Source organism: Perca fluviatilis, chromosome 3 (genome assembly GCF_010015445.1).
Source record: "Perca fluviatilis chromosome 3, GENO_Pfluv_1.0, whole genome shotgun sequence".
Classification (NCBI taxonomy): Eukaryota; Metazoa; Chordata; class Actinopteri; order Perciformes; family Percidae; genus Perca; species Perca fluviatilis.
This window is the reverse complement of record NC_053114.1, coordinates 27,473,443-27,489,529: the sequence shown is the minus strand read 5'-3', so window position 1 is coordinate 27,489,529 and position 16,087 is coordinate 27,473,443. Positions and strand designations below refer to the sequence as shown.

At 38.6% G+C, this 16,087-nt stretch overlaps 1 protein-coding gene across 1 annotated transcript; it reads right to left on the bottom strand.

Moving 5' to 3' along the window:
* Nucleotides 1–2,760: 2,760 nt before the first annotated feature.
* On the bottom strand, nt 2,761–15,865 carry ogfod1 (2-oxoglutarate and iron-dependent oxygenase domain containing 1). The gene is made up of 13 exons (XM_039796138.1): nt 15,718–15,865; nt 15,197–15,215; nt 14,341–14,371; nt 11,231–11,331; nt 10,990–11,106; nt 10,816–10,907; nt 10,585–10,713; nt 3,844–3,957; nt 3,687–3,766; nt 3,372–3,610; nt 3,153–3,281; nt 3,016–3,074; nt 2,761–2,931 (listed from the first exon to the last, which is right to left on the bottom strand). The coding sequence occupies exons 1-13, from the start codon at nt 15,838–15,840 to the stop codon at nt 2,785–2,787; spliced, it is 1,380 nt and encodes a 459-aa protein (XP_039652072.1). The 5' UTR covers nt 15,841–15,865; the 3' UTR covers nt 2,761–2,784.
* Nucleotides 15,866–16,087: the final 222 nt, after the last annotated feature.

Sequence of the window (16,087 nt, the reverse complement as noted above, 5' to 3'; positions counted from 1 at the left end):
CAGCAACTTACAAGCAAATAAAGTTCCAGCTTGTTATGTGTGAGGACGGTTCGTTTTTCCTCCTGTTTCATATCATTATAAACTAAATATCTTTGAGTTTTTGACTGTTGGTCAGAAAGACAAGCACTTTGAAGACAAACATTTTTACAATTTTTTCTTCTTCATATAATCGAGTAAGGGATTAATCGATGAGGGAGCGGATTAGATACAGCCCTAGTTGCTACACTTCAGCGTATGTTCATGGACACAACTGGAGACAATTGCCTTATCAAACTTTATAGAATTACAAATAAATAAAATTGCAATGTAAGAGGTTTTGCCAAAATGTGTAGTTTTAATGCTGTTCAAAGATGTATGATGGGAAAACATGTATGTTTTTAATGGAAAAATTGGTAATAAAAAGATCCATAAAACTATTTTTTTTTTTTTTTACCAAATCTGGCTGAAATGAAAATTAAGTTTGGGTACAGTACAGGCCAAAAGTTTGGACACACCTTCTCATTCAATGCATTTCCTTTATTTTCATGACTATTTACATTGTAGATTCTCACTGAAAGCATCAAAACTATGAATGAACACATATGGAATTATGTACTTAACAAAAAAAGTGTGAAATAACTTAAAAAATGTCTTATATTTTAGATTCCTCAAAGTAGCCACCCTTTGCTCGGATTACTGCTTTGCACACTCTTGGCATTCTCTTGATGAGCTTCAAGAGGTAGTCACCTGAAATGGTTTTCCAACAGTCTTGAAGGAGTTCCCAAAGATGCTTAGCACTTGTTGGCCCTTTTGCCTTCACTCTGCGGTCCAGCTCACCCCAAACCATCTTGACTGGGTTCAGCTCCGGTGACTGTGGAGGCCAGGTCATCTGGCGTAGCACTCCATCACTCTCCTTCTTGGTCAAATAGCCCTTACACAGCCTGGAGGTGTGTTTGGGGTCATTGTCCTGTTGAAAAATAAATGATGGTCCAACTAAATGCAAACCGGATGGAATGGCATGTCGCTGCAGGATGCTGTGGTAGCCATGATGGTTCACTATGCCTTCAATTTTGAATAAATCCCCAACAGTGTCACCAGCAAAGCACCCCCACACCATCACACCTCCTCCTCCATGCTTCACGGTGGGAACCAGGCATGTAGAATCCATCCGTTCACCTTTTCTGTGTCACACAAAACCACGGCGGTTGGAACCAAAGATCTCAAATTTGGACTCATCAGACCAAAGCACAGATTTCCAGTGGTCTAATGTCCATTCCTTGTGTTTCTTGGCCCAAACAAATCTCTTCTGCTTGTTGCCTTTCCTTAGCAGTGGTTTCCTAGCAGCTACTTGACCATGAAGGCCTGATTCGCCCAGTCTCCTCTTAACATTTGTTCTAGAGATGTGTCTGCTGCTAGAACTCTGTGTGGCATTCATCTGGTCTCTAATCTGAGCTGCTGTTAACTTGTGATTTCTGAGGCTGGTGACTCGGATGAACTTATCCTCAGCAGCAGAGGTGACTCTTGGTCTTCCTTTCCTGGGGCGGTCCTCATGTGAGCCAGTTTCGTAGCGGCTTGATGTGTTTTTTGACTGCACTTGGGGACACATTCAAAGTTTTCGCAATTTTCCGTACTGACTGACCTTCATTTGTTAAAGTAATGATGGCCACTCGTTTCTCTTTACTGCTGATTGGTTCTTGCCATAATATAAATTCTAACAGTTGTCCAATAGGGCTGTCAGCTGTGTATCAACCTGACTTCTGCACAACACAACTGATGGTCCCAACCCCATTAATAAGGGAAAAAATTCCACTAATTAACCCTGACAAGGCACACCTGTGAAGTGAAAACCATTTCAGGTGACTACCTCATGAAGCTCATTGAGAGAACACCAAGGGTTTGCAGCGCTATCAAAAAAGCAAAGGGTGGCTGCTTTGAGGAATTTAAAATATAATACATGTTTTCAGTTATTTCACACTTTTTTGTTAAGTACATAATTCCATATGTGTTCATTCACAGTTTTGATGCCTTCAGTGAGAATCTACAATGTAAATAGTCATGAAAATAAAGGAAACTCATTGAATGAGAAGGTGTGTCCAAACTTTTGGCCTGTACTGTACCTGTTTGATTATGATACTGGTTTCACCACTGTGTCAAAAGCATCATTCTGTCACATAAAAATCATTTTCCAGCTCATACCCAACGATATTACAATTAAAAAGGATCCACACTCTAAAGATTTGTACCCATAGTTACTGAAGTGAACCAATTTTAGCACTGACCAAGGTAATAGCAGATAAACTGTAATGTTTAATGATTTAGTTTAAGACAAGAGCTGGGACTGAGCTGTGTCATCCCATCTATGCTCACTTATGGTTTTCACACACTTGGTTGAAGTTAACTGCAATAACAGCAGCAGTGCAAATTCAACCAAAATCTTCAAAATGTAATTTTCATGAAATGAAGATGCACTAAAAGTAGCTAGCAGACTTTTAGGAGACTGATAATTTGCAAATGGGTATGCCTGAACAATATCTATTAAAACTTAACTAAATGAAACAGTTTCTGTTTTCCAGGAACTGGTGCTGGTCCAGTAATCAAAAGGCTTGGCAGTTCAATCCCCAGCTCATTCTGTCAAAAAGACACCTCAAATAGTTCTTGAGCAAAACAATGAATCCCAAATAGCTCCCAAGGAACAGGGCAGTTGCCTTAAGAAAAAAAAACCTTAAGAAGAAGAAAGAAAGATGTCAACCCACAAGATATATATATATATATATATATATATATATATATATAATATTTATTTATTTATTCATAGTACACAAAAGAGAAGTCATAAAAACTGTTAGCAGAACCAGAGGAGCTTTTGTGGTTGACATGTTTGACAAATTTGAGGGTTTCTTTGTCTCTGTAGACAAGGGCGAGGGAATTATCCTCTGGATACACTGTCAGGAGCTGTGATGAAGAGGAAACCAAAGCAATGATAAAAGTATTGCCCACACATGTACAATTACACTTCATACTGTAATCAACACTCACCTCCTCATCCTCTTCATTAGCAACGTAACACGTGAAGCCCCCAAACTCTGACTGCCAGTCTATGAAAGAAAGTTTTGTAAAGGTCACAGGATTGACTGATTTGTCTTTCCTGTATACGTGCATGTGTGTGGACTCACCCGCACCGCAAAAAGGTAAAACAAGGTCCAGAGCGTACTCTGCCCGCGCTGCTTCTGCATCATGCAACAGAGTGTAGTCGCCATGAGACCATCGACGCAGTTCACCACAACACACAGGTGTGCTTGGCTCTAAAGCAAACAAAGGTAAAACATATAAACAGTTGTAAAGACTCATAGCTGAAGAAACCCACTCACACTGACACACACACACACACACACCTTTCTCTCTGCTCGTATTTGCTGATGGTGATTCGGTCGAAGACCCCATCGCCTTTCCGTCGAGTACGTCCTCTTTCTCCTCGTCTTTACTGTCATTGTCATCATCAGCAGGACACAGGTAGTGCAATCGAAGGCCGGTGAAGTTGGAGAGAAGCAGGAAGAAAGCCTCTGAACGAAGCAGCTCCCAACATGCACTCACACACTGAGGTAGGGTATCCAGAGAGGCTGCTTCATAGCATCTAAATGGACATAAATAAAGCGCCTATAATCACAGTCTTAAATATGCTCTTAAATGATCTATGAAACATGTCCTACCTCTTATTAGGCGGACCTCTCCTCGTCCACTGAATCTGAGTGAGTCGCAGTGCTTCCCTCACCTCCATGAACTTCTCCTCCTGAGGACAGACACATATTCAGCTGAAAGAAACAAGGGGACACATACAAGGCAGAAAAAAAACAAGTAAGAAGTTACCTTGAGAAAATCTTTGAGCTGAATTTCAGAGCTGTCCTCAAACTCCTCCTGAATCTGCTCTTGGTAGGAGATGTCCAGGTACACTGGATTGACCCACTCCAGCAGCAATGTTTCCTGTCATGAACACAAAAAAACAAAAAACATGTCAGTAGTCTGTCCGTTAAAGGAAAAGTTTTGACATTTTGGGAAATGCACTTATTTACTTTCTTGCTGAGAGTCCGATGAGAAGATTGATACCACTGTCTGTCTTTTAAATATGAGGTTGGAGCCAGGAGACAATTTGTGAGCTTAGAATTATAAGGTTCTATCTCCACTTTTGGTCGAAATTGAGTTTTTGACATAATCTGATGCATTCGGTGTTTATTAATGCCTGTGTGGTGTTATTTTTGTAAAAAAAAAAATGTTGTGGTGAGAGTCACCGGATGCAGCGGAGGAGTGCAGACGTGTGTTCGTGAGCTCTCGGTGGTGGTACCTAGCTTCTGCCTTTATCCTGATTTAACCCCCCATCACTTTAATTTATTTGCAAGAGGCAAAGCCATTAAGAACACTTTTATATGGCAAGCTACAATTTTCGACATAAAAAGCGAAAGAAAACTACAACTCAAACTTCGCGACACCTGCACACTGTAACCACAAGAAACATGGCGGACGGGGAAAAGGAAACATCCTTCAGCAAACTTCTCGATGCTATCCAAGAGACCAAAGACGACCTCACAAAACATATTGACCAGAAAACAGCCGACATACAAACAACATTAACGAAAATCGAGTCCTCGCTCTCTACGCTGGCGGAACAGGTTGAGGAGATACAGACACGAGTGAGTACAAATGAAGACAATATCAAAGACACGCGCGACCGTGTTGGCGAAATGGAGAAACTGATAACGCACCTCAAAGACAAAATTGACGACTTAGAAAACCGCAGCAGGAGGTCTAACATTAGGATAATAAATGTGCCGGAACAAGCAGAGGGTCGTGATACTGTAGGATTTTTGGAAAAGCTTATACCTCAAATCCTGGGTAAGGATAACTTCCCCTCACCTGTCATCCTGGAAAGAGCACACCGCATCGGGAAGAAGTCTGACAGACCGCGGCCCCTCATTGCCAAATTCCTGAACTTCAGAGACAAAGAAAAAGCCCTTCGTCTGGCCAGAAGTAAAGGAGAGATGACATACGACAACAAAAGGATATCGTTCTATCCAGATTACAGTGCAGACCTGCAGCGTAGGAGAGACGAGTTCCGTGATGTGAAGAGGATACTGCGAGAGAAGGAGATGGAATACGCGCTGATCTTCCCAGCCCAACTTCGCATCAAACATCTGGGAACAGTCAAGTTTTTCTCCACTCCAGCCGAAGACCAACACTTTTTGAAAGAGTTTCCAAGTGAGTAGAATAAAGCTAACCAGAGTGACTAAAGTGCACAGCCCAGCGTTATAGACACTGATGAGAAGGGTTGTGATTCAAGCTACGACATGATAGCCAAACCCTTCTATTTTCAAATGTTCAAAATAAGTGGGACCATGGCAGATGATAAGCTGTAGATCCTGCGTGCAGACTAATGCACGTGATGTTGTGGTTAATACCACAATAATGGTAGAATGGGATCGCACCTCATTTAACTAACTTTTCTATGTCTTACATAGTTCTGCCTTATCAATAATATTGTGAAATTGCAAACTTTTTCTAACTGTTATGAGTGGCCAGTTTTTAATTATTAGCAGTTGCTGGAGCCACCACTGTTGTTTAAGAGAGTTACCTACCTAATGTGTTTTTGTTACAGGGGCTTTACTAGGCAGGTTTTTACTTTAATGTTTTGGGGTTACGTATGGTTTCTCACTAAAATTCGAACTTCAATTTACACACATACCCATATTACTTCCAGGTTCAGATTCAGTCTTATCATTACACCCATGTTCGTTATTTTACTACCTCTAAAATCAACACAGGAATGTATCCAGACACCCACAGAGCCGAATAGAATGACACTTATCCTTCTGAGACGTCTCTATGAAGAAACTATATTATGGGTAAATTAACATGTATATCATGGAATATAAGAGGGGTCAACTCACCAATTAAGAGGAAGAAAATGTTGACATATTTAAAGAGGCAAAATGCAGACATTGCCTTTATCCAAGAGACCCACCTCACTGACTATGAACATTTAAAACTGCGCAGAGACTGGGTGGGTAATGTTTTCTATTCTTCCTACTCCTCGAAAGCAAGAGGTGTTGCCTTGCTCATTAATAAACGCCTGAACTTTAAATTAAATTCAGTTGAAAAGGATAAAAATGACAGATTTTTGCTTGTAGATTGTGAAATAAATAGGAACAAGATATCCTTAGTGAATATATATATGGGACCAATTACGATGACCCGTTGTTCTTTAACAATCTGATTATGAAACTGGCTACAATTGGGGGTCAATGTGTTGTTGGTATTAAACCCACTTTTGGAACGATCATTACCAAAAACATTTTCACTATCAAAGGCGGCAACAGCACTAAAACAAGGTATGAAAGACATAGGCATAATTGACGTGTGGCGAAATCTTTATCCAAACCAGAGGGATTTCTCTTTCTTTTCACCTACCCATAATACACACTCTAGAATTGACTTGTTCCTGGTGCCACTAGGTATGATAGCCACAGTGATCGAATGCTCCTATCTAGCAGCTACCTTCTCAGATCATCATTTGATCCCATCAAACTCTCCTGGTTGGTTGATACTCCACAGCCCACAACCTGCAGGTGGAGATTTAAAAATTACATGTTGAAAGACCCTGAGTTTATTTCATATATGACTACCAATATTGAAATATTTCTTGACGCCAATTCAAATTCCTCCTCACATGCCAACATTTGGGAAGCTCTTAAAGCCTATATGAGAGGTCAAATTTTATCATACAGTGCTCACAAGGTAAAACAAATTAGAGAGAGACTAACCAAATTGGAAAGAGAGATTAAAAAGCAGGAGCAGGAATACATTTCCACCAAGAAGGAAGAACACCTTAACACACTAACAAGAACAAGGATGCAATATAGTAATCTATGTACCAGCAAAGAGGAAGCAGCTATGGCCAGAACTAGATATCACTATTATGAGTTCGGGAACAAAACAAGTAAACTCTTGGCCTGGCAAATTAAAAAGGAAACATCTGATAAATTCGTACACTCAATATTAGCAGAGGACGGCAGACTCCTTGATAATTCATCATCCATTAATGCAGGATTCAAACAATTCTATGAAAATGTATACAAAACTGGGCAAGATGCTGATAATATTGGAGCAAAAAGGTTCATGGATAGAATAACCCTCCCCAAATTACAAGATGAGGATAGAGATCTGCTTGATGCAGATATATCAGAAATGGAGGTACTCCATGCCATTAATTCTTTACAAAATAACAAGACTCCCGGGCCAGATGGCTTCCCTGTCGAGTATTATAAGGCCTTTTCAAAAAAACTATTAACTCCACTCACGAACATGATTAAAGAAGCTCTAGAAAATAAAGAATTACCAGATTCATTGGAAATCGCAACAATCACACTGCTTCCAAAACCGGGCAAGGACAAACAGAAATGTGACTCATACAGACCCCTCAGCCTCTTAAATGCAGATTATAAAATACTATCCAAACTAATTGCTCTCAGACTGGAAGATGTTATACCTAAGATAATACACGCTGACCAAACGGGTTTCGTTAAAGACCGGCGACTGCTCCACATACTGAACACCGCACAAAAAAATTTAAATCCTATGCTAATAATGTCTATGGATGCAAACAAAGCATTTGACAGAATTGAACCAAGCTTTCTATTCCAGACTCTAAAGGCTATGGGATTTGGAGAGAAATTCACTAAATTTGTTAAAACACTTTTAAATGCTCCCAAAGCTAATATTTTAACAAATGACATTCTATCTAACACTTTCTCATTATCCAGAGGGTGCAGGCAAGGCTGTCCAAGCTCCCCCCTGCTCTTTGCGCTTGCAATTGAACCATTAGCCATTGCCATCCGTTCTAACACCTCCATAGCAGGAATTAAATTTGGCTCAAATGAACATAAACTTTCTCTGTATGCAGATGACCTCTTATTATATATAACTGATCCGCAAACATCAATCCCTCCTCTATTGAAATGCCTCAAAGAATATAGTGCAGTCTCAGGATATACATTAAATTACACTAAAAGCGAGATCTTACCACTAAATATACAGGACAATAATATTAGAGCTCTCACTGACCCATTAAAATGGTGCACCATTGGTTTTAAATATTTGGGTATACAAATTGGTAAATCGGATGAGCATATATTTAAACAGAACTATATAAAACTATTGGAACAAACCAAGCTTAACCTCCAAAGATGGATTGATCTTCCACTGTCTCTCATAGGCAGAATCAACACTATCAAAATGAACATTTTGCCTAAGTTTATTTACCTATTTCAATGTCTCCCGATGAATGTTCCCATGAGTTTCTTCAGAAAAGAAGAAAAAAGAAGAAGAAAAAACCCTAGGGTCAAACTCCTCTCTCTACAGGCTCCATATTCAAGGGGAGGACTCAACTTACCAAATTTTAGGAATTATTATCTTGCGTCTCAGTACAGATCGATTTGGATCTGGCTGCATGCAGAGAACAGTGAGGTTAGATGGGTCCCAATAGAACAACATGAGATGAAATCTATTCCGTTAAAGGATATTCCATTCATAGGCACAAAAAAATGTTTAGCCACACTCACAAACAACTCAATAATACTGAACACATTTGCTGCTTGGCAAGAATCTCACTCACTTCTCGACACAAATATTTATTTTTTTAGAAATTCACCTTTGTGGGGTAATCCCAACCTCTCACACCACATAGCTGACTCAGTGTTGCGGGGGTGGAGGGAAAGAGGAGTCCAGACAGTTGCTGACTTGTACATTAACGATACATTTGCTAACTTCCAACAACTAAATGAAAAATTCAATCTTCCCAAAGACAGTTTCTTTAAATTTCTACAAATCAGAGACTGGGTTAAGGAGAAATCCAAAGAAACATTCCCATATATGCCACAAGAAACTCCTCTTGAAACCCACCTATGTAACAAATTACATGGTTCAACAAAAGGAATAATATCTTCTATATATGGTATAATCAATGGAAAGTTACCGGTTTATGATAAAACATCTACAAAGGGGAAATGGGAAAAAGACCTAGGCTGTATTTATGAGGAGGCAAAAGGTACATATAGCATCATCTACTGGAACAAGCACAGACTGTGCTAACCTCCACGAAACACAGACAAATTCAATTTAATATATTCCATAGGACATACTACACCCCTTGCAGGTTACATAAAATTGACAGCAACATTTCCTCCAAATGTCAGAGATGTAAAGTGACCGATGGTGATCTTATACACATGCTATGGAGTTGCCCAATGATAGAACAATTTTGGAAACGTGTCATTGAATTAACCTCAAGGATAATAGGAAGTCAAATTGAACAGGATCCAAAACTTTGGATCCTGGGGGACACAAGCTCTATTAATGTGAACTACTACAAGAAATACTTTATCTTATTTGCGAGCACTGCAGTAAAAAAATGTATTCTGATTAACTGGAAATCTGAAAATTCACCATCAGTAAGACATTGGATTAATGAGCTTGTGTCTTACTGCACACCCGAAAAGATATTATATAATGTGAGAGGGAAACATGCAACCTTTAGAGAAATCTAGGGCCCCTTCACAGACATTCTGCCTTCTCTGGACTTGGCTGACCACGCTAGTATGAGCCCTCCTGGACCGCCTTCGAATTAGCCCTCTGCATGTTTATCTGGTATGACTTCCTCATTGATGCATTTGTTGTAAGTAGTGTGTAGATTTATATACAATAGATATGTATATACACAGATGGGTGTAGGTACTTAAACTGTACATAGATTGTTTAGATATATAATTGAAAGGAAATTGAGAACCATACAAGGGAAGGGGAAAGTTTGTGTAATATTTGTGCTTTTGTTTTGTATTGATTTTATTTACTTAGCCTTTTTCCTTTCTCTTGTTTTATTTTCTGATGTTCAAAAATTGAAAATCATTATCCTTGTACGGTGTATCTGTAAGGTTACACATTTGTGTGCATTTCCTTTTGTGAAATACAACCTTCAATGTATCAAATTGTAGATCCTTACTACACACCTTTAATATCTTGTAAGAACTTCTGTTAATAAAAACAAATCTAAAAAAAAAAAATATATATATATATATATATTGTTAGTTATTAATAGTATATTATACTACATACAGTTTTGATGTAAAAACTTTGATGCTCAATATCTCAGAACTACCCTAAACGGAGATAGAACCTTATAATTCTAAGCTCACGAATTAGCTTTGCTCCTATTCAGGAAGTCACTGCTCACAGCCAGGAAATAGTCTGAAGTAAATCTGAAACATGCTGTCTTTACCCTTAAGACAAACTTGATGTAACGTGTTACTGTGTTGTTATTATTGAGATTTAGGGTGGTAGGTGGATTCTGTTACCTTTGGACAGAGCCAGGCTAGCTGTCTCCCCCTGTTTCCAGTCCTTATGCTAAGCTAAGCTTAGCTAAGCTAACCAGCTGTAGCTTCATATTTGCCATAAAAACACAAGATATTGATCCTCTCATCTAAAGAAAGAAAGGCTGGAAAGCAACTGAGTGTATTTCCTAAAACTATTTCTATAAATATAGTGTGCATGTTTGACCAAACTCACATCTCTCGGTAAGTGTGGGCTCCGTGGGACGGGGGGCTCTATGTGGCGACGAGGACGCTCCAAAGACGGCCCGTGAAACCAGCCGCTCAGAGACAGACGACACTTGTCCTGTGTCAAAACCTCTGACACCTGGACAAACAACACATGTTATCGATCTACAATCAATGTGCAATCACAGCTGCTTCTTGGGTGAAACAGTGATGAAAAACAGGCAGGAACGGTTATTCTTACTTGGTGAAAGGAGACTGGAGAAACTTCAAAGAGGACGAGCGTGTTCAAAGAGGGTATGAGCGACTTCACTATACTCTGCGGTTGGAAATTACCTGATGACAAAGATGGAAATTATACACTTATACGCTTCTGTTATCTGAAAGCACAGAAATACACACAAAATGAGGCACTCACTGTCTGTTGTGTAAAGATCGAGGGTTCCCCCGTCGCTGCTCTGCCACGGAGGCACGAGATACAGGATGAAAGCAACGCGCCTCCCCTCCAATTCATCATCATGACACAAAAGAACATCTAATAAGGAAGAGAGAACATTACATACAGAAAAAAGGAACATTCACGTCAACTCACCAATAATCTGATCAAACAGCCTAAACGTAAAACAGCCCTTTCTGCATGATTTTAAAAACAAGCTCACCTGTGTATTCATATTTTGCACAAGAAATATCCACAGTGGGCTCCAGTTCAACCCCCAACACTTCCCCGAGCCAGGACCGGAAACGCCCAAACAGTGCTGCCCTGAAAACAGTGACACATGGAAATATATATACAGTATACATTTACATTTTATGGTGCAATCCTGTTTTGTATTGACAATGTGGATGAACCTTTAACCTTGTATTTAATGAGACATTTTGAAAGCCTCGCCACATAGACAGATTGTTCAACTGCTCAATCCTACCGTGACATTTTGTTGTGGCATAAATAATAGATGATCACAAGAGGAGGCCGTTATTGTGTATTTAATTATGGTAGTTATTCCTCAGGGCTGTATTTCCTTAGTAGGTGTAGCAATATGTATAACAACAAATACGTATTTAGAAGAAATTATATGTTGCAGTCTCTCACTGTAAACACAGCTTGTCATAATTGTAATGAAACAAATGCACATTATTTCAAAATAAAAGGAAAGGATTGCTTATTATTTTTTTGCTACCTGGTATTGTTTGAGTCTCAAAGGTGTTGTCTTGGATTCAGACTTGACACCCAGCTCATATCCATCTTGATTTATACACTGAAATCTTATTTTTTTCTTGGACTTGGTTCAAACACTGAACCTCTTGGCAGGTTTGGCGGCTACTACTGCTCCATAACTCTACAAAAATATCTTTGTTTCTAGTCATTTTTTGAAAGCCCCAACATTTACACAGCTGTAATAACATATAGTGCGCTACCCTTGTGTTCACTGCAAAGTTCAGCACTGGAACCACCAGACTGAATAACAAACAGTCCTTCTGCTTAACAAGGATCCCCCTGTGAGCAACTGCAGCTGAGCCCATTTTCCATTGTGTTCACTGTACATCATGCCACTTGTTAATGCTAACAGAATCAACAGCACTAAATGAAGGAAATGTACTAATTAGTAGGCAGATGTGATCTCTGGCTCCACCTGGTGGAGCTGATAAATAACCCTCAACATGCCTCACTACCACTGGGCCAACTTCAGCATTTCAGCCATGTAATTCCTATGCTGCTAAGTTAAAGAATGTATGATGACAAATACATAATTTGCCCTGTTGATTTTTAGATATGAAAAGAGCTGTCTGACGGCAAGGTTAAGCAGTGAAAATATAAATATATATTTTAGGTGACTAAAATATGTTTTGGTGTGTGGGCCCCAGACACAGCAGTACATTGCTTTGCTTCCATGTCAGTAATCCTGCCTGCTTCACCACACTGGGGGCGTGCCAACCGCCATCTACTGGGTAATATACTGACTATGGATAGGTACCTCAAACAACCCTCCTTAAAAAGATCCAAACTCTCTCTTTAATTGGCCATTTATTGTTTGTTTGGTGGTTTAATACCGTCTCTACTCTCTTAACCAAGACAATAAGACGCCAACTTGCTTCCGATGAGTGTGTAAAATTGTGTGTAAAAGTTTGATTGATTAATTGAGTCAATGTGATGTCTATCAGAACAGACGATCTGTATTAAAAATTGCATCAAAACAAGTTTGTTAGCTTTTGATTCCACCTGACAGAATGAGCTCTCTCTCTTCAAAGCACTTTTATTCCACTTGTAGCTCATGCTGAGACCAACCATTATGATCATAATTTACTCAGACTCTGCCACAAAAAACTCATACCAACATACATATATACATACATACATATATATATATATACACACATATATACACATACATACATATATATATATATATATATATATACATATATATATATATATATATATATATATATATACATACATATATATATACACATACATATATATATATATACATACATATATATATATATACATACATATATATATATGAGAGGATAGTGAGTGATATACATATATATATAGCACACTATATATATATATATACAGATATATAACACATATATATATATATATATATATATATACCATATCATATATATATATAGCACACATATATATATATACATATGAAACATAAATCATATACACATATATACATATACATACATATACACATATATATACACATATACACATATATACACATATACACACATATATATACACATATATACACATATATACACATATATATACACATATACATACACATACAATCATATACACATATACACATACAACACACACACATATACATATACACATACAGGACATATAACACACATACATACATACACACATATATCATCACACATACACACACACATACACACACACATACACATATACAGCAGAGACAGAGAGAGAGAGACAGACAGAGAGAGACACAGGGGACTTTTCCCAAGAGCAAAACAAAACAAGTGTATTGCTTGAGCACACAAAACAAAATATGGCACGCAGAGAGAGAGAGAGAGAGAGAGACAGAGAGAGACAGAGAGACACAGAGACAAGACAGAGAGAGAGAGACAGACAGCAGGGAGAGAGGAAAAACACACACAACATCACACACACACAAATATATATATTTGACAGAGAGAGAGAGAGACAGAGAGACAGAGAGACACAGAGAGACAGAGAGGCAGGAAGACACACACAGCACACAGAGACACACAGCGACACAAATAAAACAGACACACAGAAGAAAGAGCATAATATTATATATATTATTACATATTATTACATATATATATACATACACACAGCACAGACAAAAAAAAAAACAAAAACACAAAAACACATAACAAAGCAAAAAAAAAATAAAAAATGATATAAAAGAAAGTTGTTATTGCCATACATATGTTACGTTATTACATACATAGTACATAATAATATTACATACATGCCATATATATGTTGCTACATTATTATTAAATATACATATATACACATATATACAATATTGTCATTATTGTCATTAAGAGCCATATATATCATATATACACATATATATGTTGTTACTATATATATATATGTCAATATTGGTTGATACATTAATATATATATACAATATATATACATATTACACATATATATATATATAACATATTATTACATATATTATAGTCAATCATACATGAGTAACAATGGGAAGAACACTCCATTATTTTTTACCTCAGTCCTGCGATATGTGGCTCTGTTCTTCCTCAGTGAGCCGAGTGTGGAACAACAACAAAAAGAGCACAGACACACAACAAAGGATAAATGAGGTCAGCCGGAGAGACAATCGTAAATTTGAGACGCTGCTTCTTAGAGTTGAGTCTCCAGCAGTTTTTGAGGTTCCCTCCACTAAGGTCTCGCTAAGGAGGAAGTTTTGAGTGTTGTAGTGAGGGAAAGGGAGGTGTCAACCCCAGATTGCACACACAAACAGAGACACACAGAGCAAGTGAGGGTTGGGCAATCGAATTTCTGTTTTGCAGTTGGCTTAAGCACGACGGGGACAGAGAAGAGGACAGCCACTGAGTGAGACACAACAGCACATGTGGAGAAAAAATAGAAGACAGACACAGGAGACAGAAGGACACATAAGGCACACAGAGGACACAGAGGAAAAGTAAGAGCCGTGGCGGGGTAGATGAACCTTGAAATCAAATAAAATGGGAAAAACAATTATGCTTAACTCCGGTCTTTAGACATATTAGAAGGTTTGATTTAAAGGCCATGACACCTATACGCATGGATAATACAAATGCAAGTTCACCACTGGGTTTCCGCCTTACGCCTTCCGGGGTTTCGTAATGCGAAATCAATGAGACACAGATCCCAAGACACAGACACCCCTGTTACTTACCACAAACAAATTAAAAATTTTTCTTGAAAATCCCCACACATAATATATGATAGATATAGAATTGTATTTTTGTGCAGAATGGACAAGGAACGAGACACAGAAGACACAAAATAGTAGGAAGGAAAGCAAAAAAGGAAAAAAGGCCCTTCGCCTATGGCCCAGGCTAGAAATGGGAGAAACCGAGCCCTGGGTTCTTGCTCTGGGGAAAAAAAAGAGGGGCCACGAATCTTCTCTGAGAGGTATATGGTTAAGGTTACCTCCCCTTCTGCTTCTAGTCACAGAGATCTTGGCCTCAGAGAGAGAGAGACACAGGCTTCAAACTAGGAAGGATCCGTGGACATAGGAAACCCAACACAGCCAATGGAGAAAAGAACACACACAAGAAAATAAATAATGACCAGGAAGGACAAAGAAATACTAGAAATGGCGTGGCAGAAAGTAATCAGCCAGGTTTTGGCATTACTGGGCCATCTGCTTCACGCATATTCGTTTGCTGAAAAGGAAAGAGAGAAGAAAGAGCAAATGGAGAAACAGTGAGGAAAGGAGGTAGAAGGAAGCAGTATAGAAGGATGTAGCAGAGCTCATTCCATTTTCACCTGACTGTCAGTTAACCATCTGGTTTCAGAATGCTACATTAAAAGTCGTTATTTTTCTGGTTTCAACCCGTCTTGCAGGGACTGCTTTGGCCCCACGCCTCACACAGTCTCAATTAGCTTTCCCACAACTGAACAAAGTTCAGCTGTTTCTTCACAAGTCGTCTTCTTCTTCTTCTTCTTCTTCTTGTCTGTTTTCACACTCTCATCCGGTTGTCGTTTGGACGCCATTATAGCCTCTAATATATATTTTCTCTTTAACATCTGGTCTGAGACAGCAAATAGGAAGGAAGGAACGTGGAATAAAATGAAGAGGAAAAGAAAGGAGGCACTGGAAGAAGTGGAGGAAAGAGAAAGGAAGGAGTAATGTGGAAAAGAAGAAGGAAAGGAAGAGGAAGGAAATGGAGGATAGGAGTGAGATGGTAGGGAGTGGAAGGAGAAAATACTTTGTTAAATGTTTATCATGATTAAAAAAAAA